We start from the raw sequence: 19,435 nt of genomic DNA, 5'->3' as shown, positions 1-19,435 counted from the left end.
TGTCTCTGGTGTTTGAGTCAGGCAGCTCAGTAATCCAGGTGCAGATTCTGAACTGTTACAATTTTGCAACATTGAGTTGATACATTTCTCAGCAGCATCTCTGGAGTATTAGCAACAATTGTATCAATTCTAACAGCTGCCTGTAATGAAACCCAGAGATTCTGCTCAGCAGGGACAAAGATAAGAAATGTATCAACTAAATGTATCAATTTAGAACAGTTTACAGGATCGGCGACCAGGCTCCCAGAGCTGCTTCAGAAGGAGAGAAATGACACTTTATACTTCAATATTAGAAAAACCGTGACACATAGAAAATAGAAAGTCATTGGAAAAAGTCATTATTTCTGGTGATCTATCTGATAACAACTAGTTGTTTGAAGGTGAACAACCCCTTTAACAATCTCTACAGATAGTAGAATTTCAAGTCAATATTCCGCATTGTGTGTGGGTTGCAACAATTGTTTTTTATTTATATGGAAAGTTCCACGTACCTCTACCACAATGGGAAAAAGAAGCAACTTCTATACTACTTTTCTTTACTGCTACTAAAAAAAGTAACTTTTTGCAACTGTATCATGTCACACATTAGCAGAGCAATTGGTCGTTTACTATTCTGCTAATGAAAATGTAGGTCTCTGAACTTAGTGTAATGCCTATAGACTTGTTATCCATGCTTTTTTAATAGCTGTGAATCTTTCTTCCTAACCTACATTTCCTACCGCATTTGTCTTTTTTCACATTCTATGCACAAAGCAAAGCAGTTTGGCAATTCTAATCTAAGGCTGTATAACTTGTAGCTCAGCAAATGCCAAGGTTGCAATTCCAAGCATACCTAGTACAGGTTTAAGAAAGTAGGTTACACATTCCTGCAATATAATAGCCACATTGCTGTATTAGTATTCCATGAACATTCAAAAGTGTGCAGGATGTGGCAAACATCTTGGTAGATTGAGGGAGATGGTACAACATGGTAGCAGAAGGAAGAGCTTTAAGGACTGCTCATTAGCAAAATCTTCAACAGGCAAAGGAAAACGTGCATGGGGCTAAAGTAGTGAAAGAAGTGGGTGCCCTCCTACGAGAAAGCATTGACCGAAGCAGAGATAAAAAGAGAAACTGCTGTAGTTAGAATTAGAACTGCCCAATGCATTCTTCTGCCCATTTCCAGCCTTTTGCCCTAGTGCAGTATTCTCTGTATTACTAGACTCTAGCCCAATGCATTATTCTCCCTGTTTCACCTTGTTACCCACTGCAGCCTTCATTGAGGTCTCGTCCAGTGCTTCCTTCTTCCTATTTACAGCCTCTTTTCCAACATATTTGTGTCTTTTGGCCAAATCACATCTAACATCACCCTCAGGGCATTCTTTTGGTCTTCCAAAAACGATATAAATTTTGTTTCTGTTTTCTTAATTTTTTTATTTAATACCTCTTGCATAATATATGTCACTCAGCACTGCATAGACAACAACAGTTATATTACAATATCCTTACCAGTAAGATAAATATCTGTAGATAACACTGGCAAAATGTGAGGAGTAGCTTGAGTTATGATAACATTTATAAGATCAGGTTTGAAATGTTTTAAAGTAAACAATGCTCTTGCAACGAGGCCACCCATTGAATGTCCGATAATAGCAACACTTTCTGGAGGAAACGTTTGATTCTGTAATGAAACAAAAAAATATTGTTCTATTCATCTTCATTTATCATTTACTAAAGTTGTACATGGTGCAATTGATCATTTGTGGATGGAAAGTTCTATTTTTTTTTTTACCCATAAAGCAGTGCTTATCCCAGATTTCCATCATAATTGTGGGTGCAAGTTGTAACCACCACAACTTGTGCGCAATGTACTAATATGGACACAAGACACCATTTTCTGATGGTGTGGGTGATCCGTTAGAGAACTCCTGACAGGAAAGACTACTATAGATTATATTTTATTATATTTTAATTACTTTGATAAACTTTGATTTTTTTTTTTTTTTTGGTGTTACAGCTCCTTTAAATGAAAATATAATTTTATGGACACATGATGGGATGACGTGACAGGGCTGTGCAATTTTTTAAGATGAACAGCGAGATTAAAAAATTAAAGCTATAAAAAAAAAAATTAAAGCTATGAGCTACAGAAATTACAAAATATAGAGGGGAGTGTGGAGGGTAGAGATTGCATCTGGGCAACTGATAAGGAAAATTGTCATTGGTGTATACTACAAATCTCCCATTATATGTTCAATTATCCAGAAAGAGAAGAAGTTTGGGATTATAGTACATGCCAGATTTTTGTCCCATGTATTTCAAGACATACAAACTAAAGCACAGCAGTATAAAGGCTCCTCTGCAACTTAATAAATAGGAACCCCTTTTCACAGCATTAAGAGAAGTGAAATGGAATTTTCTTTTAAATGCCATTTAAATAAAAAATACACTGGTCAGTATATTCTTCTAATAAACAAGCAAAGATATAGCAAACCATGGTGTGTATGTGTTCTGGCCAGGGGTGGGGCAGGAACAGTTTTTTAACGCAGGCCATTGGTCCCCTAGTTACCGATCTTGTGCCTCATAAAAAGATTCCACTAACCCAGCTACACTGAATGTGCAGTGCAGTATATACAGTATGTGGGACCATGCACGTGTGCTATAAGGCATATGCATATGGTTGTGGACAGCCAAGAGGAACTACTTGGACTTGGACTAGGAATAACACCCATGTGTGACAAGGCTAGTGCACTTTTTAAGAAAAACGAGCATTAGCCTGGGGTCGATGGTTAGAAACCAACTGACAAAAATACACACAGCACTAATTTTATTATTTAATTTCCCAGGATTCTTTGATGTTTGACTGAGAGAATGGTGACTTGTTACTGTCGTGCCATTATCAGAGAGAGATCCCGTTCTCATCCTAAAAACTATAGGCCTGTTAGTTTGACTTCCGTGGTAGACAATGTCCTTACCTTATACAAAGATAGTATTGTTTTAATGCATTCATGCACAAATCTTGTTTGTCTTCGTAAACTGCCGCCATAGAGTGCCACTAGCTCTTCGTTAAAATTTACAGTGAAGATATTAAAGTGATATCTGTTACCGATGTTTTCAGCTTTTCTAAGTGCAACTGAAGCAAACGAACGAGCTTTAAATAAAAAATAAAATCAGATTTGTAAAGTAAACATTGTGTGTGTATCGGTTAACAAAATTTGAACAGTTCATGGAAACAGTGCTGTGACAAAATATGTAAATAACAATGACATAAATGTCATTATTTGTTCTCATTACGAGTTATAAGCTGTTGCACAAATCACTCGTGTGTTGTAGATGTTTGCAAGTATTTTAGCTGTTGTTGGCTAGGGTTATAATATGGATATAAAAAGTCTGTCAATTAGGCCTAGAAGAGGCTATGACAAGTTATTTGTAAATGTAATTGCTATTGAAAGCAGCATTTGCTTAACTTCTGATTAATCAACTACTTTTTAAACAATGTTACAAAAGTCAGCCTCCTCCAGCAATACAGGTCTGTCAGTCTTCTGACTTGTATTACATTGTTTCAAAAGCCAGAGAATAGAAAGGGACAAACACTGTTTTTAATAACAATAATATATATATATAAATAACTTAAAAACCATTACAATAAATTTATATTGCAAAGTTGCTTAGAATTATGTTTTATTTTATTAGGCAACACACATTTATTTTTTACATTGACACGTACTTTAAGCATTTTATTTGGTTCCACTGTTTGGCATTTTGTTTTCTTTTCAAACAACAACAAAAATGACATATGTATGTAAACAAAAAAAACACAACAAAAGCTTAATTTCACGTCCACAACAGTTCCATGGAATTTGCACAATTGTACAATAATATCTAAATAAAGAATATTGATAACACTGATATCTGTGTTACAGAGAACTCATCACTTCCAGTGGCTTCAAATCCTCTTTAGAGCAAGAAATAACAAAACTATACTTTTTTGTGACAATTACAATAGGAAAAAGCCCTAGTCACTGTATACTTGTTGAAGAAGGGGGAAATTGCACCTTTTATTGCCTCTCCCTAACCACCATTATTTAACAATGTTAAATTGCTACATTTGATCTGCATCTGTTGCCTTCCAAAATTCATAGAGGGATTAGATATTACTGTAAAACTTTAACGTCATTACAAATTGGCAGGACTTTGCACAAATAAACATTTTTACCAGTAGAGTACTTTACAAATAATTGCTTGTTATATGATATTAAAGGGATCCTGTCATCAGAAAACATGTTTTTTTCAAAACGCATCAGTTAAAAGTGCTACTCCAGCAGACTTCTGCACTGAAATCCATTTCTCAAAAGAGCAAACAGATTTTTTAATATTCAATTTTGAAATCTGACATGGGGCTAGACATTTTGTCGATTTCCCAGCTGCCCCTGGTCATGTGACTTGTGCCTGCACTTTAGGAGAGAAATGCTTTCTGGCAGGCTCCTGTTTTTCCTTCTCAATGTAACTGAATGTGTCTCAGTGAGACATGGGTTTTTACTATTGAGTGTTGTTCTTAGATCTACCAGGCAGCTGTTACCTTGTGTTAGGGAGCTGCTATCTGGTTAACTTCCCATTGTTCTTTTGTTTGGCTGCTGGGGGGGAAAGGGAGGGGGTGATATCACTCCAACTTGCAGTACAGCAGTAAAGAGTGATTGAAGTTTATCAGAGCACAATATGTCTAGCCCCATGTCAGATTTCAAAACTGAATATAAAAAAATCTGTTTGCTCTTTTGAGAAATGGATTTCTGCTGGAGCAGCACTATTAACGGATTCATTTTGAAATTTTTTTTTTTCCCATGACAGTATCCCTTTAACAATAAAAATATGGTCTTACCTTTTAGGTGTCCTATGCTGAAGGAGGGGTGTGTTGATCTTTTTCAGTACTTACTCAGATGCAGAGAACACCATAATGGAACAGCACAAAGTAAATTTACTACACAATTACAATTGTATTGAAGTGCAGGTGTTGTGCTCTGGACTTGAAGTACATCATGCATAAAGGTCTTAAATCATATTTTCAGTGTTAATATCATATAGCAAGCATTTTTTTGTAAAGCATACTACTGTATAGTCAATTTGTAATAATTTTAAAGCCTAAGCAAAAATTAATGGGAAACCTTAATAATTCCTTAAAGGGAGGTCTGTCCATAGATTATTCCCAAGCAATATTAACAGCTCTGGACTGGAATTACATAAAGCATATGACATGTTTAAGTTTAAGATAAACACTGCTCAGCAACTACACAAAAGGGATGTGCCAATAGAACACTAAAGATATATATAGTTCCAGGCTGCCCCACACATTATTATTGAACATTTCTACTAATGCAAATTTGTATAATTACCATTAAAAATGTTTAAATATTGAACAAAATACCCTTGTTATTAGAGGAAAAAAAATTCAATCTCTCCATTTTAAAGCTATATCTCCTAAACAATGATGAAAAATTTATCACAGTTACACCAATGTTTAAAAATACAACTATGCAGCCTACAATACATTTGCATATACTTAATAAAAAATATTACAAAGTAAAACACCTTACCTTGTTTGTAGCTTCCTGCATTTCCAGGAAGAAACAAAACTGGAACTCCAGTCAGTGTCAAGTTTTTGTTTTCTTCTGCATAAGAGCCTTCACCATACAGATATAGCTCATACAGTGGATAAAGTCTAGACACTTTCTTGGATAGTTTTATTTGCTGCAAAAAAAAACAAACAAGTACTATAATTAAATATATTACATAGATTAATTACCCCTGAAAGACAAGAATAACATGCCACATATAGAAGATATAATTCTGCTTGATTCTTATTTCCTGGATTCCACTGGAGTGGTCTTCATTTCCTGTTCTGGATCACAACACCAGGGTGCAGGGTATCGGTACAGATGAAGTATATGGCACCACAAAACAGCACATGACATGTGCCAAGTTCAAGCTCTGGGAAGAAGTGCCAGGCTGATGGAACTTGGAATTGACGGTATTACAGGTTGCTCTGTCTTAAGTGCAATGGGGAAGTTGGTCAAGAAAATCTTTAAAGGCAAACTATTGCGAAAATTAAAATTTAATATAAGCTTCATTATACTGAAATAAGAAGTTTTCTTTAATATAATCAATTAAAAATTCTGCATTGTTTCTGAAATAATCAAGTTTATCTTCACTATCCATCTCTCAGCATCTGTTTCTCTTCATTCTCTCTTCATGCAGGAGTTGGGTGTCAGATATTCATTGACAGTTAGATCCAATATATCTTATAGGGGGGCTCCTTTTGCATAGAAGATGTATTAGAGATCACAGATATTGAGAAAAGAGCTCCAGCACTATTATTGGCTTAAGCCTCCATCACAAAGAATGTTTTTGCGGGTTCTGACACCAGTCATAAATAAGTACTACAGCCTTGTCTCGCTCACCATAAATATTGGGTGGCCCGGTTGCCCACTCCCCCGAACCCTGCTCTTAAACTTTAATACTGGACTTCCACATCATTACTCCACCTAGAAATGCAGTAAAACATACTGGTATCTTACCCCAGCGAAATTATACAAGCGAAATTATTAAAAACAGAAGTAAAATGGATTTTTAAATTACATACCAGAAGGGCTAAATTCTATCTTTGACATTAGTTGCTATTTTTAAAAGATAACATTGACTGATGAAAATCTTTTGTGTACTGAAGATAATCGCTATTTTAATAATTTGAAACAAAACAATTTAATTATAAGTTTTCACAAGTCTCCAGCTATTGATAACAACATTAGATCAAGTTTAACTTTTAAATGACAAATTAAAATGTAATTTACATGTGAGAAATACCCCTTATACATTTGAGATATTAAATATAAGATTACATGTAATTTATACTTAGTATTAATCATAAAATGGATATATGGAATTGTTTTTTATCTATTTGGTTTTTCAAATTTCACATCTGACATGACTGTTTTAAAATCAACTTTGAACCTTGTTAGCCTAATTGATCAGATGCGGGGGGATTTAAATACATTGTGTCATGACGGGAAGGGAGGTCTCTGAGGAAGTGTTTTATCACGAAAAGCGTCAGACCTTAGACGCTATATATGATTAATACGATGTTTAAATAAAGTATATAATTTTACGTTTTGTTCTGGAGATGAGCGATTTATATGGAAACCCAGGCGTGCGCTGCCTCTATATCACATTATTAGAGAACACTCTATTAAAATCACCAGACATCATGTCTCTCTGCATGTAGAATTTGTGCAAAAGGCAGTTATTTTGTTAGATTTTCTTTGTACTGGAATCAGTTGTTTGAATGAGGTCTAATTAATCTGCTAGGAAAGGAAGCCCCCTATAAGATATATTGGATCTAACAGTCAATGAATATCTGACACCCAACTCCTGCATGAAGACAGAATGAAGAGACATGCCAAGAGAGGGATAGTGAAGTTAAACTTGATTATTTCAAGTGATTTAGCCTTTGCTTCTACTTTATCCGAAGTTCCTGTTTGCTGATGACATATAGGATCACCCTTTTATGTATCATAGACAGCACCATTCACGGGTTTCTTTTCTTTAAAATGCCTTTATTGAGACATGGGCTCTGAACCAGACAATCGACAACGTTTCAGACCGACATTGGTCTTATCGAGCCACCTCAGCAGCACCTGTGCACAGTTATTTATACAAGTATCACAGTGACCCGTAATCATGTGTTCTGACATTAACAACAAACAATGTATCACATAAAACATCTGCCACATTGTATATTCTCTCTCTCTCTACTACTGGGCCAAACGCATACCTCGTGGCTTCCGCATACACAACATCTTGACGATCGATCCATTTCTTACAGAAGTCGAAGTTTGCCAGAGTACTGAATAGGTGCTTCCTTGATCTGATGATCTTGGTTATCCAAGAAGTTTCCGGGGAACTGACTAAGGTACGCAAGTCGCTAGCAAGATTGGAACTGGAATAGGCAAATCTGTTAAAGAGCAATGCTGAAAGCAAGTTCCTGCCCAGAGTTGGAGAGAAGGTGAAAGCCTACAAACAGGACATTTTGCGGGTTTAAAAGGGAGAAACTCTGCAGGGTCAAAGAGGAATATGCCACCCACCCTGTGTACAGATCGCTTAGTGCTGATCGACAGCCGCCATATTACTCTATGTGGCAAAGGAGAGCACCACGATGTAAACTCAACAAACCCCTCAATTCTGTTGATGTAAGCTCCGGTGATTCAGAAGGAGACAAAGGCACGCCAACATCTGCAGAACCGACCCCTACACAATCAGGACGCGGACACGCAAAAAGAGGCAGGGGTCGCAACAGGGAGCAGAACTCCCCATCTTTAACCTATTTCAACATTCCCTAACAGCGGCGGAATTGCATCTACTTCAAAGAGGTTTGTCTTATGTACCTACTTGTCATTTCAACTCATTTAATTGGGAGGTCGATTGCTTTTTTGTCGCACCCTATCCCTGAAGGATCACTTTAAAGATAACGTGAACAGGGAGAATTCAATATCGGCTTTAAAATTAAAAATCTCTTTAATCCCCCTCTGACTAATCACACTATAAAACTATTCAAACAGGGAATTGAGAGGGTGGGTGAGACTATGACTACCACAAACACACGCAGGGCCAACATCACCATGGATGAACGTAATGCTATTAAGTCCTTGATGTCAGACACTAACATTGTGATCCTCCCCGCCGACAAAGGTGGGGGAATAGTTATCATGAACTATACAGATTATCGTAATGAGATTATATGTCAGTTATCTGATGCTAAGGTATATAAAGTGTTAACATGTGACCCTGTGACCAAATTTAAATCTATGGTGGATGCACGGATTATGATGGCCTTGAATGCAAATGTAATTGATAATACTTTGTGTAATTTTTTTAAAACAGGATTATCCTAAATGCCCGGTACTGTATACATTACCCAAGGTCCACAAAAGTCTATTTTTGCCCTCAGGAAGACCTATAGTGTCGGGCCGTGACTCACTGCTGCACCCAATTGGCATTTATCTAGACACACTACTACAACCTGTAGTGCGAGATACTCCCACATACCTACGGGATACACCACATTTATTAAAATGTATCAAAGATCTATCTCCTTCATATGATACACCATATCTGCTGGTTGGCATGGATGTGGTGAGTCTGTACACTATAATCCCACACACAGCGGGCATAGATGCTATAAGACATTCTCTTATAGTTTTCATCCTATATTGGCCCACCCATTCCTTTTGTACTCGAGTTACTTGAATTGGCACTAACTTTGAATTATTTTCGTTATGAGAACAGTTTCTATTTGCAAATTGCAGGGACAGCGATGGGGGCAGCCATGGAGCCCTCATCTGCTAACCTGTTCATGCATCAATATGAGCAATGCCACAAAGTCAATTTGAGAAAGGCAAGGGACCTAGCCGAAACATTAGTTTTTTTTCTCCATAAGTCCTGTGTGTGCTAGCTTCTTTTGAGCCATTGTAAATACTAATACATAGCTCTGCACCCAGGCACCTTATACCAGTATACGTGCTGTGCCGGCATTTCCAGTTCTATCTATCTATCTATCTATCTATCTATCTATCTATCTATCTATCTATCTATCTATCTATCTATCTATATATATATATATATATATATATATATTACACAAAAGCCATGAATTTCGTGTAAGTTATATCCTTATATACTGTGAGTTCTGTCACATGACTCACTGAAACTTGTGTATTATAATAAATAAAGTACCCCCAGTTGCAAAATATGAGGATATTAGAAGTTACCTCGGAGTTCCATGAAACTCCTCGGTAACTTATAAAATCCTTATATTTTACAAGAGGGGGTACTTTATTCACTATATATATATATATATATATATATATATATATATATATATATATATATATATATATATATATATATATATATATATATATATATATATATATATATATATATATATATATATATATATATATATATATATATATATATAAAGATAAAAAAGACCAGCAACACCAGGTTTTTTTGCAAGTAGAAAAAGTGTTATTGCATATGTAACCATATATATATATATATATATACAAACAAAGCGTGTTGAAGTCTATGTGGGTGATGCTATGTTTAAATAGGCATCCACTGATCCTGGATTTAATATCATAGAAACAGTGTCGGACTGGGATACCAGGGGCCCACCAAAAAAACTGGGGCCCATTCTCAATACTATTTTTCTTCCTCTCCTCACTCAACCTCTTTTCTTTAAATGCTATAGTCTATTATTCCATCTATTTGTTCTTTGACATAGGGAATGGCCAAATGTTTAGCAGCATGAGGGCCCACTGACACCTGGGTCCACCGGAAGATTTCCTGGTATCCCGGTGGGCCAGTCCAACATTGCATAGAAACACAGAGAAGGGTAACCATATCTAGGCAACCATATCTAGGCACTGTATCCAGGATGCCTCAAAGTTTAGCAATACAGTAGAACCCCATTTTATTGTTTTCAGGGGACCAGAAAAAAATGGTGCAAATGGTGTAAAATCAGGGAAATGTATTATGCATAATATATAGGTGGGACCACAAAACAGCAATGCAAAATGAGGAAAATACATAAAATCAGGGGATGTAAAATTTAGGTTTCACTGTATTATATTGCTATGGTTGCCCCTTCTTGGCACAGGAACAAGGCCAATGAACATATGCATGAATTGTAATAATATTATCACAATTAGCACAATAGCAACCAAATATGTTTAGCTATAGATAAATCTGCTTTGGTCATTTTCTGGGCACAGCATACAGCATGTTCATTCTCTCCCTGTAAGTGGATGTAGCATTCTTAATAAAAGACAAGCCACAGGGACACCAAGCAAGGAACACAACATGAGTGCTATTGTACACAAGTCTGTGACATTTTATATTTCCATCAAGAATGAAGGTAGTTAAACTGTCACTTTGAGACATGCCACTGCAGGTGATACAGACTGAAGAATGTCAGATTCCAGTGAACCACCTAGCCTGGTGTTACTATTTTCTGAGGGCATCTACAAGTTACAGGCCCTCCTGTAACCCATAAGGGGTCTGCTCAAAAATTAAAGATAAGGAAGAATCAGTCTTAACTATTTCTCATCTGTTAGTTAGTGCAGAGCGAATAATGCCATTCCCAGTAAATATGTGTTTGTAAAAATCAAAGGGGGTTCATGCGAAATTAGGGCTGCAATAGGTCCTTTTGGGTTAATTTCACATCTTTTTCAAGCTGTGCCACAATCCCAATATGTGAAGTAAAAAAGAAGTATAGTAGCCCACTGGAAATAGACATGGGTAATATGAATGGATATACAATATGGCGATCTGTAGTCTTAAGGAACAAAGTGATCCCTAACTTGGAACCTTGATAACGATAATCTTGAAAATGTCCATAAAGTCTCACTCCATTGTGTAAACTTGACCGATGTGGATAACTGAATTAAAAAAAATTGTGGGGGGGGGGAGGTGGTATGCAAAAATAAGTGGCCAGTGTTTTAAGTGGGTCAGTTGAATCCCCTTTAAAACCTCAATTAGACTTAATACTTATACCCCTTTTATCCCAAAAAACATTGTTTAAAAATAAATCTAAGTACTTTTTTTTGCTAAATTGGGAAACTCAAACTACTACATGTTTGCTTCTTGTGAGGTAGCTAATTAGATTAACAGTATACAATGCCCTAACGTCACTCTTTGCTGTAAATGTAGATTTGTCATTAATCAAATAGGCAGAAAAATTAAGCTCATAGCCTTATTCGCTAAACAAGGTAGTATACCGCCCCTTTAAGTATTAGAGCATGCATCTGACAGTGCCCATATAAAACAAACTTGATGCTCCTTCTTCTGATCTTCCAGGATGAATAGGGTTTTCTGTTTAGCCAAAGCAATATAAAAAATGTAGCTTGTTATATGATTAAATTAAGAAAAAACTAGTCAGGTCAGTTAATTCTTTCCAAGATGTGGCATTCTCTGGACAAATATGGCTCTCATCTGGCTAAGTGCCAGATGAGAGCCATATTGATAAATACAAGGTTATACACAGGGCCAATTTATAAACTGTGCGCCCATAGGCCACCCAACCAGCTCAGAGTTACTGAATTAATTCTTAGCACAAAGTTGATTCAGGGTCTGGCCCTTTTACCATCTTGGAAACAGGAAGGAAATTACGCCCTAAGGCAAATTGGCTTCAGGTATTTGTTTTTCACCTTCCTCTGAATCAACAGGTAGGCAGGTTTCATTTGGGAAAAAAAGGCTGAACTCTGTGGATATATGTGCCTTTTATTTTTAAGTCAAACAGCAAGAGGCATATCATTTGATTATTAAAAGGGGGTATTAAGAGTTAAAAACAACACTGTGCAGATATTTCTCCACATCTTAAAACGGTATAAAAGTAATAAACTGTTACATCACCATTATTTTATAGCAAAAAAACATTGCCAGCAGTGTCCTTGTACTACACAACAAGGGCAATTACAAGCAGGCCAACGCCCTGCACGTATATTTAGTGAATGAAATGTTCTAGGGGCAGGCCCTTTTGTCAAGCACACAATCCAGAGAGCAAGTGAAATCATTTAACGTTAAAACAGTAGCATAGTCATATGCATTTAAATATACCATATCAATTCAAGAGAACACATAAAAAAAACATCAATTTGATACAAATGTTTGCAACAGAGATGCTTGAAAGTAGCAAACTTCATTCAAATTTCTGCTGACCCTCTATATCAGACACTGGGCTAGTGATGTGTGGGTGAGAAAAAAAAAGGACCCGTGCCCGACCCTAACCCAGCGCTTGCGCTCTATTTATAAACCTGCACCAAAACCACCATCTCTGGTGTCATGAAAAGGGGAGGGACATGGCAGGTGAGCATATTTACTAGGGATGCACCGAATCCAGGATTTGGCCTTTTTCAGCAGGATTCGGCCGAATCCTTCTGCCCGGCCAAACCGAATTTGCATATGCAAATTAGGGGTGGGGAGGGAAATCGATTGACTTGTTGTCACAAAACAAGGAAGTAAATTTTTTCCCCTTTCCATCCCTAATTTGCATATGCAAATTAGGATTCGGTATTCGGCCAAATCTTTCGCAAAGGATTCGGGGGTTCGGCCGAATCAAGAATAGTGGATTCGGTGCATCCCTAATATATACATAGAGGCTTGCATAATAAGGTTGTAGACGTGGACCGCTTAAGTTAACTGAAGATGGTAAGGTGTGCTGTTGGTTCTTGCGCTTAAAGGGCACCTATTACCTGAAATAGTTTTCAACACTCTGGTTAGGGGAAACCATTTTTTTTTTTTTAGTTCCCCCTTACTGCACTAGGCTGTCAAACTGAGAGGGAGCTCACACATGCACCTAAAGCACCTGCCATTACATGAATGAGTGTGATGTCAGATTTTGAGGCACTTACGTCAGATACTCATTAAGGGCATGCGCTACACAACATGGTTGCTCGCACTGTAAGCTCACTCCCAATGTTAGTGGCCAAGCCCTGGCAGGTCATTTAAAAAAAAATTATGTTTCCCACCAAACAGTGCACAGGCTCTATTGTCCTGCACCTCTGGTGGGGGAAATTATTTTAAGGCGACAGGAGCCCTTTAAGTTTGTACTTCCTTCCCCGCTTATCTCTTTTATCCAAGAGTTCTGGCAGCACTTGCAATTATAATAGAAGCATGCACAAGCAATCGTCACCTGGTGGGAGGGAAGCCAGTACCCTTATGGCCTGGACCACTGGCTCAGCTGTAAAATAGAGTCCAACAGTCAATTTTTACTGTGGTGAAAGTATCACAACACAGAGTCAGTCTAGGGTCACTGTATTCCTGCTTGTCAAACTACACCGATCTGTACTGTGTGGCTGGAAAGTGTTTTTGTTAAAAAGAAAATGATATGGCCTGAATGTTGTAAGCCCTGTTAATAAGGGCTGGAGGGCTGCAGACCGAGATTGGTTTGCTGTAAATACACAGAGGGAGAGCACTTCATTGTGTGGAGACATCGGTTTGCTGTCACAGAAGAGATTTTGGAGCAGGCTGGGCATTGTTACAGAGAATCACTTGCCAATCACAAGTAATGACTGCTTACTACTGGACACTCCCACTGCTTATTTCAGCTTTGATTCAAAGTTTCAAGCATGCTCTTTATGTATGATGTAGATCAGTGGTCCCCAACCAGTAGCTCGCGAGCAACATGTTGCTCTCCAACCCCTTGGATGTTGCTCCCAATGGCCTCAAAGCAGGAGCTTATTTTTGAATTCCAGGCTTGGAGGCAAGTTTTGGTTGTATAAAAACCAGGTGTTCTACCAAACAGACTCTCCTGTAGGCTGCCAGTCCATATAGGGGCTACCAAACAGCCAATCAAATGCCTTATTTGACATCCCCGTGGACTTTCTCATGCTTGTGTTGCTCTCCAACTCTTTTTACATTTAAATGTGGCTCACGAGTAAAAAAGGTTGGGGACCCCTGATGTAGATTGTAATCATTCCAGTTTGGGCTTAGGGTTTATGTCCCCTTTAACTAAGTCTCAGGAAGATGTCAAGGCGTCATCAGGGGTCCTATCCAACCAAATGGGAAAACATATCCTCTATGATCAACTCATTTCATTTGTCACTTAAAAGTGCAAAAAACCACTGCTACAAACGGACACCTCGGTCCCTGGATCTGTTCAATTGATAAATGCATTAAATTCGAGTTTGCTGCCAATAAAACATGCATTTTTTGTGAGTGACAACTACTTATGTTTGACATTTATCCTGTAAACCGTGAATAAAGTAAAACGGTATAAATGTAAAAGGCACTCACCAGGTACTGCGGGTATTCGAACATATAGGTCATGCTGCAGCGGCTGGACTCATACGAGAAGAAGACGTCTGTCACCCCCAAGGCAAGAAGAACTAAAACTACGCTGTTAAACACTGCACTCAGCGGATTCATGTTATGTCTATAAAGGCCTTTCAATAAAAGCAACGCTCACAAAAGTAATGAAACACGGTGTCTACTAAAATAATGGAAAAGGAACGTACGAGCCCTGCTCATCAGCTGCCCGGCGAAACAGAACCAGCGTGCAATAACAAATGGGGAAAAAAAAAAAGTATCGGATACGCTGTACCATTTCCTGGTCATTGAATGAAAGCGGCGTTCTGATTGGAAGGGATGATATCTGCGGGACGGATTCCTGCGAGGCTCTCATTGATTGGCGCCATTAGCTTGTTTGAAACACCTGCGGCATGAGGAGAGTTGTGTAAGGGAATAGTTACTGTATGTTGCTATGGCAAAAAGTAACCTTATATATAGCATACAGCTTTCCAGTCTCACATTATCTAACACTAAACTAGTATTCTGGTTATTGTTCTACTTAAATAGGGATAGCAGTAGAATTTTCAGCTTTACTAACACAACAACGCTAACAAGCAAAAGAATTGTTTTTAGAAACTATCTGAGCATATCAGAGGAACTGTGTTGTCCCTGTGCTTTCAGCCACTTTGTTGGTGTATTATGTCTTGTTTTTATGCAATAAAAGAATTTCCTTGTCTTTGTAAATGGTTACAATGTGGGATGGGATAAGGAGACATAAAAAAAAACTGCTTTATTATACAACCCTTTATTTATTCATGAATTGATTGCGTTTGTTCCTGCAGTTTATGCAATATTCCATTATAATACACACGTACTATACATGGATATCCTGTAAATAATATCCCACATCCATACCCGCATAGATGCGGACCCTCATTCTGCAGGGTTCCTACTTTTTTTGCGGATAACCCATGGGTACCCGACCCGCTGCAGGACTCTGCTGTGTGCATCTGCAATGCAGTTTTCTTCTGGGGTCTCAGTATCCTAATACTGTACATCACTGTCCCCAAAAGTGCATTATTAAGTCAACTGTGTCACCCATAGGTGATGGAATGGAGGGGCCACAGGGGCCATGGTCCCCAAAAATATTAAATGTCCCTAATATTCATTATGAGGTAATAACCATTGGGAGTCAGAGGGGCTATGGACTAAATATAACTGATGTGACTGTCTGCCGTAAAGCCTACACTGACCTTGCTGTGTTTAAGCAGTGCTAAGCAATCAGCCTGCCAAGCCTTTTCCATAATACAAAACTTTTTACTTCATCTGGGATCATGTACTCTAAATTCAACATTGAACCATGTTTCTGGATGGGACAGTATGCAGTTAAATTTCACTGAAGGCTGAATTTAGAGAAAAAAGGAGAAAGGAACAGGGAGAGAGGCAGAACAATTGGAGGAACCAGAATGGTGGAGACACAAGGCAAACAGAAAATAGGAAAGAAAGGGAGAGAATAAGAAAAGAAATGCAGAGGAGTAGAAAATGAATTAAAATGGAATGGGCAAAAAGATATAAAACTGGGGAGCAGTGATAAAGAAGTGTCACATACAGCTCCCTAAATTCAGAACAAGTGCTAGGCTCCCTGGTCATGGCTCAATCTTCTGCCTGTAGTAGCCGCCTTTGGCCTCAGGAGGAGCCCTCAGCTACTCAGATGCCGCCAGGTCTTAATTTGAGAGCAAAGCAAGTGTTTTCAACGGAAGGCAACAGTTCAAGGAGTAGACAAAAAGCGTTATCAGGCAGTTCAAGCATGGTCAATCAGGCCGGGTCGGTACAGGCAGCGTTCAAGGAATAGTCACTAAAGTCACTAAAGAAATGGCCTAGAACAGCACTGGGGGGGGGGGGGATGAAAGCCCCAATGGTAGAAATGTCAGCTTTACCTAAGGTTATTAAGAAAATTATCTACAAGCCAGTGCCACCAAATATAAGTAAGGATAATGAAGCCCAGCTACCAAATGGAAGAGGTGTCAGAAATAGGTAAAGTGACTTAATGTATCCAGACATTGACTGAGTATGTAATAATTGGTTAGCGAAGTCAGGAAGACTTGACTTGGCTAAATAACATAATGTAAATAACATAATGCCAACTTTTTATTTCCAGTAGTTCAAAAACCTATTAGTAGTTGCTGGAGGATATGGTAATGGATTGATGGTAAACAGAACATTTTCTAATTAGGCCAATGTTTTTATTGGAGTACCATAATAGGCTGTCCTGGGTCCTTTGATTTTTGCATTAGCGGTTGGCATTGTAAGTAGTATCTTTATTTTTGTTGATGCTACTAAAATGTGCAAAACTATAAGTTTTATGCAGGATGTTGCCACTTAGCACCTAGAAGACTAACTGGGCAGCAAACTGGCAAATGTGGTTCAATGTTGATAAATGCAAAAATTCAGATTTTAACTAACAAAATGAGTCAGCTGTTCTAAATTCAGATGTGTACTTTTGTGTGCAACTACTCCTACTCTCTCTCTCTCCCACTACACAGCATACGAAGATCATTTTAGGTTGCATGTCTTTGTAATTATTACATTTTAAAAAAGGAATTCAGAAGGAATTATACTTTTTGTTGGCGAGAAAATACATTTTGTATGGTTACATATATTTTATTATATTGGAAGTGTCATTATTTCTTTTAACATAGCTTGGTGTTTCTGCCTCCCTTCTGTCTTCACAACCCATCCATTCTGTTTCCCTATTTCTCACCCCAGTTGTGACCCCAATGTGTCAATTAAGGGTTGTTTGTAGGTAAAGTGATATAACAAAATGTTAGTGAGTTCTTGAACTTGCCTGTGTTTTCTTTTAATGATTGCTTTTTTTCTTTGTGTGAGATTTTTATCAAATGCATTTTTATTCATTAAAAGCATGCTGGTGGGAATAAAATCCTGCCCAAAAAACGCTTAAGTGAATGGACACAGATGCAACTACAAGGAACTCTATATAGAAATAGGAATTATACCTTTATTGCAAGCCTGTTTAGGGTGACCAAAGCTTTTCCTTTGGCCCGCAGCATACCCCAACCAATAAGCTCACTCCTCTACTAGTGACCGGACCAGGTGACAACACCAGTGGATGGTAAAAATGTATGGGAATTGGCAGGGTAGCCATCAGGGGGGGCACAATTTATTGATTAGCCGGCCCCCTGCTTTCTGAATGCTGCTGACTTATGGAAAGCAGGGCGGGAGCACAAGGGGAGGGTATCTTCTGTCCATTCCTTTCCTTTATTGGTCACTGAGTTTAAGTCCCGGTTGAGCTGCTCAGGGATTGGATAGCTGAGGTTTGAACTTCTCCTCCAGCTCATCCAATCACCATGCAGCTTTACCAGGACTTGAAATTCTGTGACCAATAAGGGAAGAAAATGCTGCTGCAGCCACCTGTGCTCCCCTCTTCCCTTCTGTAGTTGGCAACTCACGTTTAGGGGGGCTCTGCCATGTAACATGGCAGAGCCCCCCTAAAGGTAATCCTTTGTGGTCCCTGTTGTGTGGTGGGTCCCTGGGCACTTCTGGGGGGGGCAAGTTTTTTAACATGGACGTTTAAGGGGGGCCCTGACCACCAATTTTTTTTCCTCATGTGGGGTCCTAGCCACCAATATTTTTTAATGGGGGCCCTGACCACAAATGTTTTTATTAATGGGGGGCCCTCACCGCCTTTTTTTTTTTATTAACATGTGGGAACCATAGCCACCAATGTTTTTTTTTTTAGTGTGTGGTGGGGGGTAGACCTGTGGGGTGGGCGGACCCATAGGTGGGGCTTGTGGTGGGTGCAACCCAGGGGGCCCAGGGATTTTTGATGGCGGCCCAATACCCTAGATGGACTGATGGAAGGAATAGAGCTAAGGGCCCTCTTATCCCCTATACACCCCATACATTTTGTGTGTGCTGCTCCTAATTGTGTTCTACTACAAAATAATTGTGGCATAGCTATGTATCCAGGAAGCATTCAGCACCACTCCAGAGTGTGGTTGAACTGGTTTTTGGATTGAGTAAAATGATTAGTCATTCAAAATGCTTTATGATTTCTTTTAAAAAAAAGAAAAAAAATTGACTGCCGCTTTCATAAGTGGCAATCCACACAGACCCCCTTTTCCATTCCCATTTGCATTAAGTCCTCCCCCAGGGGCTGGCATCTTACCCTATACCTGGTTTAGAACACAGAGCAGTATTCTGTCGATTTTCCTTTAGCCTCGATTATCTCTCAGTAGCGATAGGCTTGAGAATCGTTGGAGGGGTCGGCACCTCTCCCAATATCCGTATAAGAAGAAAATACCAAACTCCAATGCCAGACATCTGACGTCTGATGTCTGACAAAGGGGCACGCCCCTGAAACGTTACATCAAGTCACTAATAAACACGCAGGGGTTCTCTCTGCTTCACTGGCTTTGGAGTTTGGTATTTTCTTCTTATTAGAACACAGAGCAGAGCAGCGGTGTTGATATTCAGCATAATGTGGATGGGGAGTGGGCCACTTTTTCAAACTGGGTAGGTTGGGAGTTCCCTGTCCTTTAAAATAAAAAAGTATTTAATGTATTTTCAGTACACTAGAAAAAGTCACAAATCTTTA

The 19,435-nt window shown here is 38.5% G+C and overlaps 1 protein-coding gene across 1 annotated transcript in view; it reads right to left on the bottom strand.

Moving 5' to 3' along the window:
- pgap1.L (post-GPI attachment to proteins 1 L homeolog) overlaps positions 1-15,134 on the bottom strand; it is a 90,230-nt gene extending 75,096 nt beyond the window's left edge. The window contains 4 exon segments of the mRNA NM_001094241.1: positions 1,489-1,660; positions 2,955-3,130; positions 5,568-5,721; positions 14,827-15,134. Of these exon segments, the coding sequence (NP_001087710.1) occupies positions 1,489-1,660; positions 2,955-3,130; positions 5,568-5,721; positions 14,827-14,958 (634 nt within the window). The 5' untranslated portion in view covers positions 14,959-15,134.
- Between the last annotated feature and the right edge of the window lie 4,301 nt (positions 15,135-19,435).

This window comes from Xenopus laevis, chromosome 9_10L (assembly GCF_017654675.1).
Source record: "Xenopus laevis strain J_2021 chromosome 9_10L, Xenopus_laevis_v10.1, whole genome shotgun sequence".
Taxonomy (NCBI): domain Eukaryota; kingdom Metazoa; phylum Chordata; class Amphibia; order Anura; family Pipidae; genus Xenopus; species Xenopus laevis.
Note: the sequence above shows the minus strand (reverse complement) of the source record. Positions and strands in the feature narration are given on the sequence as shown.